The sequence below is a fragment of the Boleophthalmus pectinirostris genome, unplaced genomic scaffold, assembly GCF_026225935.1.
Source record: "Boleophthalmus pectinirostris isolate CB_2022bp ecotype Guang Dong unplaced genomic scaffold, ASM2622593v1 HiC_scaffold_16, whole genome shotgun sequence".
In the NCBI taxonomy this organism is placed as follows: Eukaryota; Metazoa; Chordata; class Actinopteri; order Gobiiformes; family Gobiidae; genus Boleophthalmus; species Boleophthalmus pectinirostris.
Genome location: NW_026571095.1, coordinates 12,682,400 through 12,701,659, shown reverse-complemented (window position 1 = coordinate 12,701,659; position 19,260 = coordinate 12,682,400). Strand labels below are relative to the sequence as shown.

The 19,260-nt window shown below is 39.6% G+C and overlaps 1 protein-coding gene across 3 annotated transcripts in view; it reads right to left on the bottom strand.

Moving 5' to 3' along the window:
- The window catches only part of LOC110157604 (zinc finger protein 521), a 141,001-nt gene that overhangs the window by 12,240 nt on the left and 109,501 nt on the right, over positions 1–19,260 (bottom strand). For all 3 annotated transcript variants that reach the window (XM_055152126.1, XM_055152124.1, XM_055152125.1), the window contains 2 exons: positions 15,126–15,257; positions 4,432–4,547 (listed from right to left, as the gene is read on the bottom strand). In XM_055152126.1, the coding sequence (XP_055008101.1) occupies positions 4,432–4,547; positions 15,126–15,257 (248 nt within the window). The remainder of the gene's footprint in view (positions 1–4,431; positions 4,548–15,125; positions 15,258–19,260) is intronic.

Sequence of the window (19,260 nt, the reverse complement as noted above, 5' to 3'; positions counted from 1 at the left end):
ACTTGTGTTAGCGAGTCAACAATGATCTTAAATGAGGCTTAAAGATCCCATATTACACAAACTGACTTTTGTGAGCTTTAAGTCATGTTATAATGCTGTTACAACCTTAAAAACATACCTGGAGTAATGCTTTATTATTAGTCTCTCTACATCTCCAAAACTCAAAATGCTCAGTTCCACCTTGTGATGTCATGAAGCAGTAGTTATCAAGTTAACAGTACAGTTTAAACTTTTGTTCAGGAGAAACTTGCCATCCCAGGGCTGACATTACCCAAATGATTCTAGTGAAGGTGTAAGAAGATTAAAAACCACAATGGAGCACTTCCTGTATTACCACATGGCATCACAAGGTGGAATATAGTGTTTCAGTCTGATAGTTTTCTGTTTGTGATAAGAACTTGTGTGTTAAACGTGTGAATGAAACAAAACACAACTCCAGATGTGTTTATGATAAAGAAACAACATTATAACATAGATCAAAAAATTGTAATATGGACCCTTTAATGATGTGACATTCCTATACAAACTACATTTGAGAAGTAAAGTTGCAAGTTCTTTCAGACACTAGTTGGTATATAGGTGTATGGGAGTTGCCTCAGTCCATCCAGGGTCAGCACTTGCCCTCCCCTCATGAAATATCTACGTGGGGCTTGTTCCATATTTTAATGGGGTGTGGGAGTGGGACATCCAGGAGTGATGGTAGAGGGGCCATCTCTGGAGACTCTCCCGGAGAATGGTGGTCTGTGCATCTCACTGGCTTTTTTTCCCCTTTTTTTGGCCGGTGAAATAAAAGAGGAAAGAGATTATTCTCCTTTGGAATGTGGATTCTGGGGCACACGGGCCCAGGAGTCAGTCAATCTGGCCAGTTTGTGAGGCGGGGTGGGGGTCCGGTGAGGGCTGATTAGACGGATGCTCTCCCATCATCCTTCTCGACAGGCTGGCGAAAATTGGCTAGCCCCTTGCAGGGTAGAGTTCACGGGGGGAAGCCTGGCGGGGGGAGGCGGCATGCAGTGGATACCTGTCACAGCCTTTGGTCTGTTTCAGGATCGCAGCAGCAAATTAATAAAATATCCTTCCTGCTTCCCTTTACCTGGCGTGGCAGCTCTACCTCTCGCTGCCTCCTCTCCCCAGCCTGCTCCGGCCTTTGACCCCGTCCACTACTGAGAGAGACGCAGGGGCTCGGGCAGCGGTGAGTGCGGGCCAAGAGTGTCAGCCAGAAAATAGGGAGAAAGTCTCAAAGTCCACAAGAGGCGGCGAGAAGAGAGAGGCTCCCCCGCTCGCTCGCTCGCTGCGGGTAAGACAGCTGCACTTCACACGGACTGACAAACGAGCGGCCCGTGTCAGGCAGACATTTTCAAGTGGTGATGCATGGGAAACAAACAGCAAACTCAACAACAAGTCCAAGTCCAGGACTTTAGCTGCACACAAGGTGCGGTTGAACTCGCAACTTTTGGAGTTTGGACAAGACATCATGTCAGGTTAAGTTAAACAAACACTGAAGTAGGTTAGGTACTACTACAACTTTAACTGCTACTAACACGATTAAAATTAGTGCAACATCTAATTAAAACTGCAAGCAAGAACTGTAACTTTTTCAACCAAAGTAACAAGGGCTGGTCGACCGTGACAAATATGCGACAAACCGTTCGGATCAAGATATAAGCCATGATAGCGGCTGCAGTACTTGTTTCTAGTTGTTGCAAATTGCCAACACACCCAAATTTCTATTTATTTATTTTGCTACAGTCAAATGAATAATCTCAACTTAATTTACCATCTACTTAAAGGCAAAAACACACACAACACTTTTTTTTTTAAATATACATCTATATAAATTCTGGCTTTATACTCCATTTTTTTCCTAGTTGGAGCTTACAGTCCTACTACAAAGACTTCATGACAATCCCAACACACATACACGACGAAAGACAAAACAAAAACTAGTTGGTTTGGTTCAATGAAACAAGTTGTGCATTGTAAACCAGGTATTGTATGAGAACTAATACAGAAAAAAAGAGAACTAAAATACAGGCACCCAACACTTTAAGACATAGAATACTTTCAATCATTAAATTTTGTGACACAAAGTGTGCAATAAAACATACACAAAGTTAATCTGAATCTGCCAAATTTGACGAGTGAGAATCATTCTTGTCACAACAACCGAAAAGGTGGTGAGTAAAAAATAAAAACAGGATAAATTCATGCAGTACACTTCCTATGTTTTTCTTACTCTTTTGGGACTCCTTCGAAAAGTGGCACGCGCTGATCCTCCCTATCCCCTCACCATCTACCCCCCTTCTGCGATCCACCTCCGACTGCCATAGGTCTTTCAAGTTGCACTCTTCACACAGCGCCATGTAAAACAATATAATCATGCATGAAACGCTACCTCCAGGGGCACGCGGAGATCACTTCATTCCCCAAAATGTCAAAGCTACAGAAAAAGTCAGCAAACATCCTCGGGTTATTTGAGATTGTTTATCTGCTAGTGTGCATAGAACAGGGCTGGTGAGAGACGCGAGATGAAAATGTGATCAACGGAAGGCCTTGGTGTGAATGAAAATCGGCCATGTTGATGTGTTAAATAACCTTCTAGTTGGTTGGATGTGTTTTATTCATGGCGGTGGAGCTCAGATGACCAGCAGATAATGATTGCGCTCACCTTCCTCCTGGCACACGCACGCCTCGCTGTTTACGCCGGGAATCTCAATATGAAAATGGCGGACAATCGATAGCCCTGAATACTGCGGCTCTAACCTCTGGCTAGCTGCTAATATGGAGCTCGGCTTATCCAAATGAATGAGAGGGTGGTATGTGTACGGTTCAAAAGTAGAATTTACTTCATTTCAGTGTTTAGAATGAGGTAGGTAATGTTTGAACTAAAATCACCATTAGCAGATGTTATTAACTTCACTATTCACTTCAATTACTATAAACAAGTTGTTTTATTACACGATGTAACGCACAGTATTACAAATAATAATAAACATAAGAAGCAGCTATACGCTTTACTATCTTTGGGCCTATTGCTACACATTTAAGATACTCAAGTGCATTTTAACTGCAAAGAATAAACACAAAGTGCAGTAGTCTATTTGTAGTGGGCAGTACGCCTAGTAGTTTTAGTAGTAGCCAATCACAGTAATAGCATTACTGGAAGTTGTACTCGCAATACCAATTGCAGTAGAAGCCTATTACAGAATTATTGCTTACCGTTTCTGATATTTGTAAATTACCCAATGATGGGAAGAATGCTTTGAAAATGTATTTAGTTACAGAATACTGAACACCAGCATGAAAATGTATTTTGTGATGTATTACAAAGTTACATGGACCATCAGAGTACTGTATTCTGAATACTATTATATCGACTTGCATTTTAATTATAGTGTAAAGACATAACATAGGATTAAAAGCAGCTTTACGACAGTTTGTTATGCATTTCCTATCACAAATCGGAGAAAGAAAATAACATATACACTGACCATGTTTTCTGTTTTTCTGATTCTGTGCCAGTTTGAAGCCAAGCTAAACAAGTGTCACCATATATTCCTTTGATTTAGAAAAGTAACTGCAAACTACCAAATGAAAAAGTAACTGTACCAGAATGTATGAGTACAAATTCTCGGCACATTTATTCAGTTACTTCCCAACAGTGAAATTACCACTAGGCCTAAATAATGCAGTTCCCCTATGCAGTAAGTCAGAACAAAGTGAGAAATCGTAGGACTCAACCAACAGTATAGCCAATCTTCTGCATGGACTGAGTAATTTGATTCAACCGCGCTCATACTGTAGTATTATTTAGATTTTCTTTCAAAGGAACGGGAGCTGTGGATATGAGAAGAGTGCCATGTGTACGAGCAGAATCCCCCAAACAAAACAGAGCTGCTCGAAAACACCACCACTGTGAAATAATATAATAAGGTCTGTTTCATTTTTTCATGCTCTCCAAGGACCAAGCAGAGAGATTGCTAGAAAATGGATTATCTCTCTAACATTGCAAGTTCATAAGTCCAACTACTAACTTTGTTGAAGGGCAGATATGGCCTCCCCGGTGGACCCAGCTCATATTTAGCCACGAGCCTCCTGTGTGATTAGAAAGGGAGATGCAGACGTATTGACTTGGCCTGCATTTTTGCCTTGGCGATGTGCGCAATTACCTCTTCAAAAACCAGCATTCGGCTAATCCCGCTAATTCCAGATATTTTAGCGCTCGGCTGGTCTAATAAGCAAATCAAATCATATCTCGCACATCACAAATGAGTTTTGGAAATAATTCCTTCTGAGTCAACCCCTGCCGTACCCCCGCTCCCATTTCCCAATTGAGATGGAGAGGGCTAGTTTGTTAAGCTGTCATGTGCGATTAGCGATGTAACACTTTTAGCTAGCGGCTATTTGTATGTATTTATTTATTTAGTGGCTCACCTGTAGCTCTGTCTGAAAGAAGAACTTTTGGGGGCATTGCGAGCAGTCGTAGATCTTGTCCTCTTGGCCATGTGCGGAGAAAATATGCTGCTGCAGCTTGTTGGCTTGGACGAACACTGTAAATAAACAAAAGAATAACAGTCAACATTAATTTTTCTAACAACTGTTTATTCTAGGTGCTTTCACTTAGCATCGCGGCTAAATTAGCTATGACTGCATTAAGGGAACAAAGGCAACATCATCGTAATTGCATCTGCCTGGGTAGGAATTAAAAAATGTCAAATGACAAGGAAAATTACTTAATTATAAACAAATGAATGTGCTATTGAGAACAGATAAACAACTGGAAAAAAAAACAAAACATTGTTATAAGAAATGTAATTGAAAAAAAAAAGGGGCAAATTGAACTGGAGTGGTCACGCTAATGGCACTCCAGCTAGCATACATAATGTTTGGGGAATAATGATGCGCTTTATTTAGCACTACTTTGGGGACAACAAGCGGGAAAATAAACAAAAAAAAAAAAAAGCAAAAAACTGGCATGGCTTCAAGTGCAAAACATGGCCTCCATTAGTCTACATTGCTAATTATATTGACAATATAAATATTCATGGCGCCGTGCTACTTATTCACACAAGCTCCAGATTACATATTTGGTTTGAAAACACACAACTGGTTGCCACTTAAAAACATATACCATCATACATTTGTGCTTTAATTAAGTAAGGCACGGTCAACACTAAGGAGAAGCTAGGGGACGTGCAATTGTGTGTCTGTTCTCTGAGGAGCACTTCAAACACGCCAGTTGTTATCCTGGACCCTTGCGCTTTATGAGGACTTGCCTGTCTAGTCTCAAAAGGTCTGTGGAAAAAAAAAAAAAGTTAGCATGTAAGGGGCCTTCATTTGAATTTCTTACGGCTCAAAATAACTTTTCTTCTAATGCAAGCGCCGTGGGGCCGAGGGGAGAGAGAGAGATAGAGAGGGAGAAGGAGAGGGAGAGGAGGCACGATGGCGGAAAGGTGAGGAGGGAAGGAGGCTTCGGGGGTCGCTGGGGTTCGGAAACATTAGCGTGTCCCATTTTGGGCTCACCTGGGACAGCCGTTATTAATTATTGAGCGGTGCACACGGGAGACGCAGCGGGCTTCAGTGAATGTCACACGCCTGACCTGGGAAATAAAAGACTACTAATGCCTCGGTGACAGCTGCCTCACAACATCAGAAGGGACTAACCAACTTTGACTGAAATATAGGACTATACCTGAATACTGGGGAGGGGCAGGTAACTGATGAGTGAAAAGTAATACTAGTAATACTACCAGGTACACCAACTCTTTTGTATGTAAAATAAAGAGACATCTGTAACAAAGTTTCTAGCTTCATAACCAAACAGAATTAGGACTAACAACTAGGGATGTAACAATAACCAAAATATCGTAATATCGTCAAAAGTCTCACAATAATATCGTGGGCTGTCACAATTTATTGAAATACAAGTTCCTTTGCTTAAATGCATGGTTTTACAGTAGCAACAGCTTATGAACATCGGAAACTACATATCCCATGATTCATTTCAGTGCAAACAACATGAAGAAATATGTTTTTACTTGAATTCTTTTGATTATCATGGAAATAATTCATACCAAAATCTTGTCAAGGTATTTTAAAAGCAGAAACATGTCCTATCTATGATTATATTAGCCTCTCCAAAATATTGCAATAAATATCGTACCGTGAGATGTATATATATTGTTACATCTCTACTAACAACATGAAGTTTAGTAGGATAGTGGTAGTAGTAGTGGTGGTAATAGTAGTAATAGTAGCAGCAGTGATAGGAGGCTAATACAGGTAATAGTTGTAGTTAAGGCTGGATAGCATTAAGAAGTTGCCGATACAATACATACCTCGATACCTAGACCACGATCTGATACATATCTCGATATAGTGCACGTTCGATTTGATACGATATATTTCAAAACGATTCGATACGGTTCAATAAAATATAATGGCTAAATTATGGTTGTGATACTAAAAGTCTTTGTTAAACCATTTCTTGTGCAAAGTGAATATGCAAAACGCCCATTTTAATCCTCAAAACTGTGAAAATGTCAAATGTGCTGCATAAATGAGTTTCCTTCAACTGAACAAGCAACAAAACTGTAGCGCTGTAACAATATAATTTAGTAAAATACACCATAAAATACTCTTGGCGATAAACCGATACAGCAGCCCACGACATCGATACTGTATCATCATATAACAATATTTCAATTTTTTGCACAACCCTAGTTGTAGTAATGACACAAAGAGCCTAGTGGTACAAGTACTAGAGTAGTTTTAGTAATCAGGTAGTCACAGTGGATATTTATTACTATTGATTATACTTTAGTAGCCTGGAGGTGGTGGTAACAGTAGGGATATGAGGAAGTAGGGATAATAGTAATAGTAGCCTACTGAAGTACTATACATTGTAGCCCATATAACCTATTTAGTCACCTGGATTTACTACAAAAATATTTCACTTAACTTTTATTGCAAGATAGGTTCAACTTTGTCAACTAAAGAGAAAGTCTGTGTCACTGGATCTAAGCTGGCATGGACTTACAGAATATATTGTAACAATTAAAACAAGGTTAAAACAGTCATCAGGAATCCATCCTTTTAAAACTATCCCAAATATCCTCCCAAATCATCCCAGACTGACCAATCATAACCATTGCGCATATTTGCTCTTTCAGTGTTAAACAACTGGCTCCAGCTCGCTAATGTCTGTGTGACATCTGCCTCTGGAACCCGGCCGCATGCTAACAGGTCGCTAACAAACCTCTGCTAATGAACAAACAACTCTACAGTCCATTTTGGTAACAAACGACCAACAATAACTGCGCGCGAATGGCCCGTTTTACCGCAATGCTAACCGTTATGCTCAAGGTTACAGCGAAGCAATCATGTACATTTACGTCTGTGTTCTGTCTTTAAAAACAACAACAACAATTTACAGTTTTTTTCCCCTTCAATAGGCATGTTTGGTGAAAGTATACAGTAACAGTAAGCAGGTCACGGCAGCCCGCAGGAAGCCTTCATTATGTCTTTGGCGAGAGGAGGGAAAAGTCAATACAGCAAAAATAAAAATGGATCCGAGACTTGGGGGGCCTTCAAATGCAGTACAATAGGGCTAAACACAAGTGAGATGTCAAGCTAGCCTCATCTGCCTGTTTACACCACAACCACTGCCAGTAAGGGACATGACTAATCATCTATGCACTGAATAGATAGAGCGATTACTGTATTCCTATATTGGGAGATGATGAGTTATTTAAAGGGCCGGTACACTGTTGAAGTGGATGCAAAGTAGCTATACAATGACTTGGCTGTATTTTGATTTACTTTAAAGTGCAATATTATGCTATTTTCTTATCTATGTATGTTATAATGCTGTTTATTACACACAAACTCTGCATATTTAGGCTAAGTTCTTCTCTGTTCCACCTTGTGTTGTCATATAGTAATATAAGAAGTGCTACACAGTGTTTCTTAAACTCCATACACTTTCAATGGAATCATTTGGATGATCTCAGCTTTGGAAATGCCCATCTCAATTGAACTAAAGGTGAAAGCTGTTAACTTGCGAACTGCCATAATGTGACATCACTAGGGTGGAACAGAGCATTTTGAGCTTTGGAGATGTAGATAATACATAAAGGATTACTCAAACATGTGCGAATGAAACAGAACACAAGTCTGTATATGTTTGTGATGAAGAAACACCATTCTAACATGGCTTAAAGCTAAAGGATCTTTAATGAAGAAATAATCATTTGGCTGTTAAAGTGGAAGTTTTAGCCTACTCCAAAAAGTAGGTTACCAAATTTGTACTAAAAATACTGGCACCAAAGCTTTTTTTTTTTTAACTTATCACTACCCATGTTATTACTACCACAAGTTTTAGTGTCCTCGGGCAGGACACTCTCTTCCCTAGCCTGTATGAATGTCAGTGAGTGTGAGTGGCTGAACAGAGACTACATCTGAAACCCGACATCTGGGCAGAAGTTAAACAGTAACTGAACTTATCTGTGGCAGAGTGGTGCCAACTCACAGGCCACATCTATGGAAAAATGAGCCTGTTCACAGTAAGACTGCATGTTTTTCATGATGTTTTTGAGCAATGAAGAGATGGTTTCTTTGATGGCCATCTGGACACCTAGAAGCCATTTTCAATTGTTGGTCCTGGCTTGAAGCACTGGGAATTTCTTCTACTCTGAGTACCTAAGTCCAACCCAAAAAGGAGTTTTAGAGTGAAACTACCCTGCCTTGGCCCTTGTCCTACTGTTCACAGCTAACACAACAAATCATGCAAAATATGTTTAATGCCATACTGAGGAATATTCCAGGCAAAGCATCATGGACACTTCTCACACTGAGCTCAGACAATCTGCTATTTCCCCCCTGTATTGTGTGTTCAATTAGCATACAACATGTAATAAAGAAACAGTGCACTGGCATTTGGCGAAAAATCTGCCTTGGCGTCAGCCATTAAACCACAAGAACAGAGGCATGTCTTGCATCCTGGAGGGTTTGAATTAGACAAACAGGCTTAAGCTACAATCCAAAAAAGCCCATCCAAAACTGGATCAGTGGCCGGTTATTGTGAGAGAAAGGGATGTGTGCGTGTGTGTGTGTGCATGAGAAGTTAGAGGAGTTTGTTGGCTAGCTTGGGTTGGTTGTCGGGGGCGTCAGAGCTGTGGGAGCTGGGGGGGCTGGGGGGCCAAGGTCTCCTCGCTGTGGGGGATATTAAGGCCTCTGATTAGCTCTCCGGGGCCGGCCGTGGCAGACATCTCCTTTACTACAGGCCCCAGCTCATCTTTATTTTGGCAGGGTGGTGCTCTCTGCAGGCTGCACACTGCACCAATACTAAGCTGTTTGTGCACGGAGGAGAAAAAAAAGCCTTTCTCTGCCTCATTCCTTTTTATTTATTCATTTGTTAAGTGAATTTGTGCCGAGGACTAGGCCAGAAGCTAAAAAATTTACTTGGAAGTCCAGCAGCAGGCAGCATGTAAAGGGCCACTTTATTAGGGACAACTTTATAATAAAGGGAGAAGCGAATAAAATACATATACTTAAATGAAATGTAAAAACTTTTTGAAGTAGCTCTACAGCAAAATACAACAGTAATAAGTAAATCTTGAGCACGGTAATTGGTTTCTGTACGCACATATATGATGTGAGAAGATTTGACACTATTTCATGGCTAGGTAAAATCATATAAGAGTAAATTTACCAATAAACAAAAAGGTAATAACCATACAAATAGAAATAAATAAAACAAATAAAAGTCAGAGAGAACACAGAACTCACATGGTGTTTAAATCCAGAAAATAAAAGTGGGTCTTAAGTAGTATTTTTATTTAATCACTTATTTTTGGGAACGTGTTTTTACCAAAAGGAAGTAACATCTTAAAAGTTTCCAAAGCCCTTAAGTCCATGTGTGGGCTGGTCAGTCACAATGGAAACACTGTGGTTATTCAAATGACTTTTACAGCTTTTGTATGGAAGAGTGGACATTACTAGGCCTAATCCACAAGGCATGGTAAATGCATTTAAAATACTACAACCTTATTGGTCCAATTATGAATGACGATGAAAGACTACACTGGTTGAATATGTTAAAAGTTTTGTTGACAAGTGTGGTCAAAACCAGAATTTTCTGCTCAGAAGTTGTGGGTAATAAGAGGCCATAATTTCATTGTACATTGTAAACTTAACCTTACGCTAAAAACGGGATAATACCACACAGCAACTTCACTTACAGTACAAAGATAATGCGCTGAATCTCAAAAAGTATACTTTAATCATTAAAAAAATCTGAGGTTGTTTGTCTCCATTTGCTTTATAATATAAACTTGAACATGGTGATGATTTGGCAGAAAGGGACATGCCTGATCCCTGGTAACTCTGCCTTAAGACAACGTAACAAAGTTCATAATCAGAAGTACAAAAATTTATTTGGGACAGCTAGTTCTCGTTACTAAGTGTTTAATTTAACATAACTTCACTTGTAGTAAAAAGTGCAAAGATGAGTTGCTTAGTACCATACATTTGAGCAAAATCTGCATTGCCCCTGTATAGCTATATTGTATAAGCTGCTCCTGAGGTCGTGAACTGCGAATCTAAATATACAATACCCTTTTATTGTCTGATAACAGGAAGTATATGGTTACGATGCTAGCTGAAAGTTGTGAGAAGCACTTGTAAACTCATTGCAATGAATATTTAGCATGCTCCTATTTACAGATGCTAGATGAACTCACGAGTCTGATCGTGTTACAACTTAGGAATATTTTGAAAGCAAGATTTCACAATTCCACCAAAGCAAAAACAAACTAATTAAACCAGTGCATTTGACAGTTCATGTTGGAACACGCGACCTCCAGTAGATTTTCGAGTTGGCTCTTGCTGTGACATAAGCAACCAAACCTAGATCCACACACTCTCATCTTTCATCATGCCTTCTTGTGCTTTCTCTTCTGTTTTGTTTGTCTTAAGCACATATTCCCAATCAGAATTTCCGCCCCGCCATGCCTCCTCCTCGGCAGCAAACCAGCGCTCCTGAGGGTGCAGCCAGACACTTCTAGCTGCAGGCTCCCCCACTTCTGAAAGCTGTCAAATCTGTCCTGGGAGAGTCAGCCTTCTCTCATCATCCAGGGGCTTATGGACCTCTCTCTCCATTTACCCTCGCTCTCCCCGACCGCCTCCTCCTCCTCTTCTTCTGCGCCTTTTATCTCACATCCAAACTTGCAACCTTCCTTCCTCAAGTTTTGTCTCCTCCATATCTCCTCTATTTTGTTGGGTATAGGTTATGGCGAGTGTAGGGGTCTTTTCGCGGGTAGGTCTCTTCTACTTGTTGGAATTCCCAAAGATGTGGAGTGAGATGGGTGGGTGTGGACTAAGAATTGTAAATCAAAAATAGATAGCTACAATGAAGAAAGACTAGCCCAAATCTACCATAAATATATATGTTTTCAGTGTGTGCAGAATAACCGATTTCTGCTTCTCCTGGGCTTGTTTGTAGGTTTTGTAGGTTTAGAATACTGTTTCGTGGTTCTGGTTCAGCTACAGACTTAAATCATCATTACTGGTATTTTTGTTTTAGCTCATGCCACAATAAACTCCTATATACTTTTACATGTTTTCAGTTCTAATACTAATATTGATACTTTGGCTTTATATAAATCGATACCAGTGCAGACAGAAAATAGCTATTATTTCCCTAAAGGTTTGCTATGTAACGTTTATGGTGGAGAGAGTACCACCTGCTTGTTTCCATGGAGATGTTGTTGCTTTGGTTGGAATGTTTCACACTATGGCATTAAATGTCTCTCCATAAAGACAAGCAGTTGAAGCCACTAGGCCAAGTTACACGTCAGATCTGTGGAGTGAGTAAGAATATATGTTTTCAATGTGTTGTTTTAATCAATACAAAACACTTTAATGTTTGTATTGAGTTTAATGTTTAATGCCTTACAGTGGAGCATTCCAAGCAAAGCAATAACATCTCCATAGAGAAAAAAAAAAATGATTCAAATGTAAGTTATGTAACTTAATAACCACAGAACTGCTTTGTATACTGGCTCTTGCTTCCATCTAAGAGAGACACTGCATTGCATTCTACAGTGTTAACACTCATTAGAACGCAAGGATGTTTCTTACAAAATGTATCAAAGGACAATCACTACCCATTTCTCATCCCAGCGTAGATTCTAACACACTCTCTGTCCCCTCACTGTCCGACAGAGGGACCCATCTGTCGTGCCCGCCTACCCCGAGACCGCTGTCCTGAAGGGTGCACTCTGTCTGACTCCTCCCACTTTCCTTTCTCCTCTCCTCCCAGAATGCATTGCTCTCTCCCGCGCCGTGATCGATATGGGCGCGGAGGGAGCGAGGGGGCCTGTCTGTCAAAGCCCGCTGTTGGAAAATGAAGGCTGGGACGAATAAGACATGCTCTGTATATTAAAGTGCCCCCCTCTCCCCTGATGGTGGCTCGGGAGGATGGAGCGGGCTGGGGAGATATCAATAAGATTCTGGGGGAGAGGAGTGAGGACACATCTGAATGTAATATGATGGACCAATTGCTTCGGCTTCACGGTTGAATCGCAGGTGGCTAAGTCGGCGATGGTGTGGAGTGTTGTTTTTATGTGTTTTACTGTAAATTTTGTATCATAGTTTTTATGGAAGATAAAGCAAAAGTGTGTCTTCAATGATCAATGTGTTGAAGTAAATTCATTAAAATAAGTATTGTAAGTGTATGGGATATTCCACTAGGTCTTAGCTGAGACAAGATTTCTCTACATAAAATATAAAGTGGGCAAATCCGGCCTTTGCTGACAAAATTGAAGAGTGAAGTTGAATCAAACTTGTATCTGCATTAGGATTTTAACATGTCTTTATGTAAAGCATTTGTTTAGGCCACTATTAAAGGCCCCATATAATGCTGTTTTCTGTTATAATGTTGTTTGCTCATCTCAAACATACCTGGAGATATGTTTTGTTTCATTCACACGTTTAACACAAAAATATTATATTGCATATTTAGGTCAAGTTCTTCTCTCAAACTGAAAACAATGTTCCAACTTATGACGCCATGTTGTAATAGAGGAAGTGCTTTTCTGTGTTTTTAAACTCATACATCTTCGCTAGAATCATTCAGCCCTGGAACTGCCAATCTCTTCTGAACAAAAGGTAAAAGGTAGCTGCTGAAAATTACCTCTTCATGACATCACAAGGTGGAACAGAGCATTTTAAGCTTTGGAGTTGCAGACATATTAATAATGCAGGATTAATCAAACATGTGTGAATGAAACAAAACACAACTCCAGGTGTTTTTGATGAGGCATGGCTAAGAGCTCACAAGAGACAGTTTTGTGTAATATAGGACCTTTAAATGTATTATGCACTGAAAGTATGTTTTTGCTCTTGACATGCAGTTAAAAATGGTTAACAGCTGTTGCCAACATTCACTAGCTTTGTTTTGTTAAGCAGGATGGCTCAACATACAAGTTACCATCACTCGAAATACAACGTTTTATCACAAGTTATTATTATATATCAGAAGTTATTATTTTCTGTTTATATTTCCTTTTTGTCGTCTTATTGTAGCTTGACTTTGCGTTCTTTCTCATCATTGATGCAGGATCTAGAGCAAGCCAGGTCACGCTGGACGCTAGCATTCCCCAGGGTCCTCTTTGCACCCCTCAAACCGGCTGTCACGGTTCATTTAAGACAATGGAAACACTTTCTTTCGAACTGCACGAATCCACTCCAAGTGAACCAATCAAAACATGGCTACTGTGAATGTATTTTATTTGTATTTACTTTACATGGGTGCCATCGAAGTCAAATCAGAACCGCCCTAAGAAAGTGTGAGGAAGACTAAAGAGCTGAGAGGGGAGAAATAGTGAAGAGCCCAAGTTAACGACTTTGCAGATTTCATTATAGAGATAGTTAACCCTGTTGACACTGAAGGAGGGCGCTATTCTCTCAGGAGGAGTCCGGTCCTTCCACCTCCACGCACACAGACAGATGAGATCATTACAGCTATCAGCACCACTGCCGTACACAATTAGCACGTCTCCTTTTCCTTACCCCCCCAACCCTACCCCTCCTCCTCCGCATGCCCCCCTCTCTCCCATCAGATCACACAGTGGCCCCCCCCTGCACCCCTCTCCAGTCACCCCGCGACACTTCCACGGCTTTGATTCGGAGGCAATTTGACTAAATAAGAAGCCGCATGCACCAAACGGCTCCGATGGTGGTTCCGGCCTGACCTCTCCCAACTCATTTAGAAGCTATCGGAAAACTACAGTGAAAGTGCGGCTTAAAGCGTTACTTTACATCACGTATATACAGGACTCTCCTCCGACATTATCTCCCTGATAAAAGTTTTAGTGATGAAAGAGGTAGTTTTGGAGATGTATGGACCCTGAATAATTTCTGTGTTAATTTAGCCCTTATGCTTGGAGATTTTTGAGCACCCAAACATACACCTAATTCAATGTGGTGAAACATATTCATTCTAAAAAACTTTTGTTGGATTTTAACTAGACGACTGAGGGATTACACAACACCAATCCTAATTTTTCGTTCCCAAATGTATAGATTATACACTATTGGAATAGTACTTCATAGTCAATCTTTACAGGAAAGGATACTACCATGGTCACTTAGTAGAGTTTCTGAATCTCAATATGGTAAAAATATTTGTAATGGTTGCCCATGTTATAGGAAGAAATGCTATTTGTAAAAAAAAATTACATATTTCAAATGACGGGAATAATGAAACAAAAATCTCTCAGGACATTTCGAGACATTAACCACTGCGAGACAGGTCTTAGTGCCTAGGTGGCGGTAAACCAACTCAAAGGACTACATACACACTAAGTATAAAATGATGAACATGAGTGTCATTTTAAAACTTACTGTAGTACACAAACATAACAAAAAGTTCCACACTAACACAAACAAAAATATATATTTAACCCCAAAATGAAGTATTGTTCAGAGTATGATTTATTGAACAATACGTTGAAATAGTTATTATCATGACAGGCCTATAGGTACTACTCCACCAAACTAAGCAATAATAGCAAAATATAAACACCCGCTACACTCACTTAAAATGTATATGGAATAAATCATACCTGTGAAGCAGACCGGGCACTTGAAGGTCCCGCCCATGCCCTCAAAGCTGTGCTCGATCAGGTGGCACTGGAGCTTGGCCGGAGAATCAAACGACTGGCTGCACAGTTTACACTCATGATTCAGGCCCTCCTCTGCACAGACAAACACACATACAAAACAGCACGTAAGACCGATGCATCATGAACAGAAATTATTTTTATGACGAAGACAAAGTAGATAACATGATTTGGTAAGGAAACTAATCACTCGGATGGGGTTGTGCACTTGTAACACGGCGAATGCCAGCTATTTAATTAACCGGCACCGAGATTTATTTAAGAGTGGAGTTAATTAAGCGCAGTCAAATAGAGCGGTTTCACATTGTTAATAAAGCAACTTCGGTCTTCGGTTACAGTCATGGTTATCTGAAGAACAATCCATCTCCTGTTGACACTTCCACAGGAAAACAAAGAGGCCATGCTTATAATTATTGACTATTTGTTTAATGTAGGAGCATAGTAATTGCTAATTTTGTGGGGTTTATTGAAAGACTTACTTGAAATGAATAAATATTGATACTGAATGAAATAAACACATTTTTTTTATATACATACAGCAAAAATAAATATGTGTGTGCACTGTGTAACTTTTTGAGTGGAGTGGCCTCTTTTATTTATTATCTCCATAGAGATAATACTGCTTTGCCAGGAATGTTCCACAGTATGATATCAATCTCCATGGAGACAATTAGGTGATGCACCAGCCCAAGTTAGAAGGGCAAATCTGTGGAGAGGGCACCCCGCTCACAGTAAGAAAATAGGTTTGTCAAGGTAATATGTGAGCAATAAAAACACACATTAAGGAAGCAAGATAGCAAGATATATATTTGTATAATGCCATATTGAGAAACATTATAGGTACAGAAATAACATATTTATGGAGACAAGCAAGTAGAGTACCCACAAGAAGAAAGAGAATTTATTTGTTATGAAATACAAGTTAATACACTTCGGGTGGCGAATGCTAACTGCTTCCAATATAGAAAATGAGCTGCTACACTTCAGGCATATTCAACAATGAGTAAACGGAACAATTTTATGTCCCCACACTCCATCCACTGATAGCTCATACAAATGTGTTTCCCTGTGTAGACCTCTCCAAGTCAAGTGCTGAGTCAGACTTCCAGAGCATCAATAAAGGCCCATAGCGTACGCCACCGGGGCTCGACTACTGCTCCATCAAACTGCTACCGGGCGGACCATTACTGGGCCGTAAGAGGGCAGGGCAGACCCACTGGAGACATATCTGAGCCCTGTGTCTGGGTCTGTGGAGGAGTCCTGTGGCAGTGGCTCTTGGTACTGGAATATACCAATGCACAGAGGAGCTGAGTGGCTAAGGCCCGCTAAAGCCTGGAGCAGAGGGAGAAAGAGGAGGGGGTAATCGGGGGGGATCTATGCTGATGGCAAACTAAAAGTGCAGAAACCACTATGGTTAACTTGGGTTTAATGGGGTCTCTAATTGCAAGACTAGTCAATGAAACATTTTATAGGCAGTGTGATGCTATATAGAGCTTCCACAAACATAAGTTATTGAACAGTGGAACAAATTTGGTATAGCCATTGTGAAATAGCGTTGATAAAAAGAAATCGCCACAAAATATAATCATTGGAATATGATTGATACCCATATTCTAAATACTACAATAATTATCAAAACTAGATACTGAGTTTAGCCTGTATTAATACTTTTACTGAATAGTTTTACAATGGTCTTGATATATCAGTAAGTATGGAACCAAGTTCATATTAAAGAAACACCTCTAAAAAGATGTTTTGTTATTACCAATGTGGCAACAAAACAAGTAGATAGACTGTTTGCCATGGCTTACATCTGGGCCCTAAGGTTTGGTTAAAAGATGAAGAGGCTAGCCATGTGTCTCCCCTAATGAACTTCACTTATTATTTTACGATAACAGTGAATGGTAATACAGAAATTTCACAACAGCATAATAAGTTTTTATCAGCAATACAAAATTCATTGGTTAACCTTTGTTCTAGGAAGTCAATAGGAGCTATAATTCATAAACTAAAGCCGTTTTAGTCTTTAATACTATTGGTCATCAAATGTAAACTCTTGTGTGTGGTATACGGTCTACTGAGAATACATTACATTGATAATTGCAGTAGAATTATACAATAACCTCTGTAAGCCTGCGCGATCACTTAAGCAGAAACAGAGCCATACTGCAGCAGAGTGGCTTTAAACAGACAGGAAAGTGTGGGAGGGGGCCACAGCCAAAAGAAACATGCAATACATTCACTTACCAGATGCTATTTGACATTTCCACTCAATAACATACGCACAGGAGAGAATCATGTAGACTTGTTTAGCACTTACTGCCAACCCGACTCAGATGTGTGAATAATATGATGCTCTCAAGCACTTATGAATTGAACTCAAGTATGTTTTGCATTCTGTGTTTTGTGTTTTGTCAGTTTTTTTTAGATTTGTGTAAATGAAAAAATATATTGTACAAAATAAAAAAAATAGATCTAATAAGAAGGTCAACGGTACTACACACATGGAAGGTTAGGTGCATGTTTTTTGGTTAATGAAACAAGCATCGTTGTAACTTTTGACATTGTCATGAAAAATTCCTCAGTCGTCCTGGTAGAGTCCATGGCAGAAGGAGAAATTCAATTTGTCAACTGGACAAAAGTTCATTTGGTCAAATATGTTTCGCAGCTCATCCAACTGAAGAAGCACCTTGGATGAGTTGCGAAACATACTTGACCATATAAACTTTTGTCCAGTTGATAAATTGAATTTATCCTTCTGCCTTTTGACATTGTCCCTCAACAATGTGGTGGAGAACACTTAAAACTAAACGTGATATTTACTCTTCAAACATAAAACTGGACTATTTGTAGCAGTCCAAACTTTATTGCCCACTCTTTGAACTCATTCCTATATCATAATTACTAAAAGTGATGCACTTCTAAGCAAGTTTTACAACTTTCATTGGCCAGAGAGGAGATTTGCTGTCACTTTATGATAATTACTAGCATGCTAAAAGCACACCAGCCTTACTTCCTGGTTTGCGGATGATAAAAAGCTTTAGAATTAGATGCATAGTACTGGTCTCATTTGACTCCAAGAGCTGACAAGAAAAAAGGTACTAAAAACCAACAAAACATGAAAATATACTATATTTAAAATGGGAGAAGACAAAAGCCACCCAAACCTCAGAATAACACAACAAAAAGTATGAAATTTGACATCACCACTCCACAAAATGCTATAACTATAACAATATTATTTATCTTTTGTTTTGCTTTGCACCTAACTAGGCCACTCAACTTTTACCAAACCATCTTCCCCCTAGACAATCGCACCACAACCGTGATCAAACATTTACCATTTGAAAGCAGTTGGCGCTTCCATGTGCGACCATGCATTTGGCAGACGAGTTAGCTTACATGTGCGCTTGTGTGCTAACGGCCACTGTGTTGTTTGATCTTCGCTTGGGTTAGCGTCTGCTCCCGTCCCATAATGTGCATCCACCCCTGCGTTTGACCCTCTGCACAGGACGGTCCCAGTGGAGAACTATAGTGAACTACATTATGCAGATCACAGTGCACCTGGCTCCTGACCTCGCACTAGCATATAGCGTAGCATGTGTGTTTGTGCATGTAAGCAGGTGCAGGGGTAATAAAACAAAGAAAAAATGGGACTCAAATAGATATAGTTTTAGCAAATAAAAGCTGTGTTCTGTATTTAGAGTAGCAGACTAATTGTGATTAATGCATTTTGTACTTCATTCTGACAACTGCATTTGGCCTAATTTAGTTTTGGCAAATAAAAATTGTTTCTGAAAATAGGAGACTACTGCTGTGTTACGGGAGATAAGTGGTTTACTGCTATTTTTATATGGTAGATATAATGAAATAGTAAAATATATTGTTTTTAAAAATCTACTTTATTATTTTAGATTATTGGAGAATGTCATTTTCAACTTTAAACGTGTAAAAATTATATAGATGAACACTGTCCTCACAGTTTTATTTTAGTGTTATGCTATTTTTGTGTTGGTAAATCATAAAAATGAATATTATCAATATATTACTTCAAACAATGTATGGATTAGATAGTAAA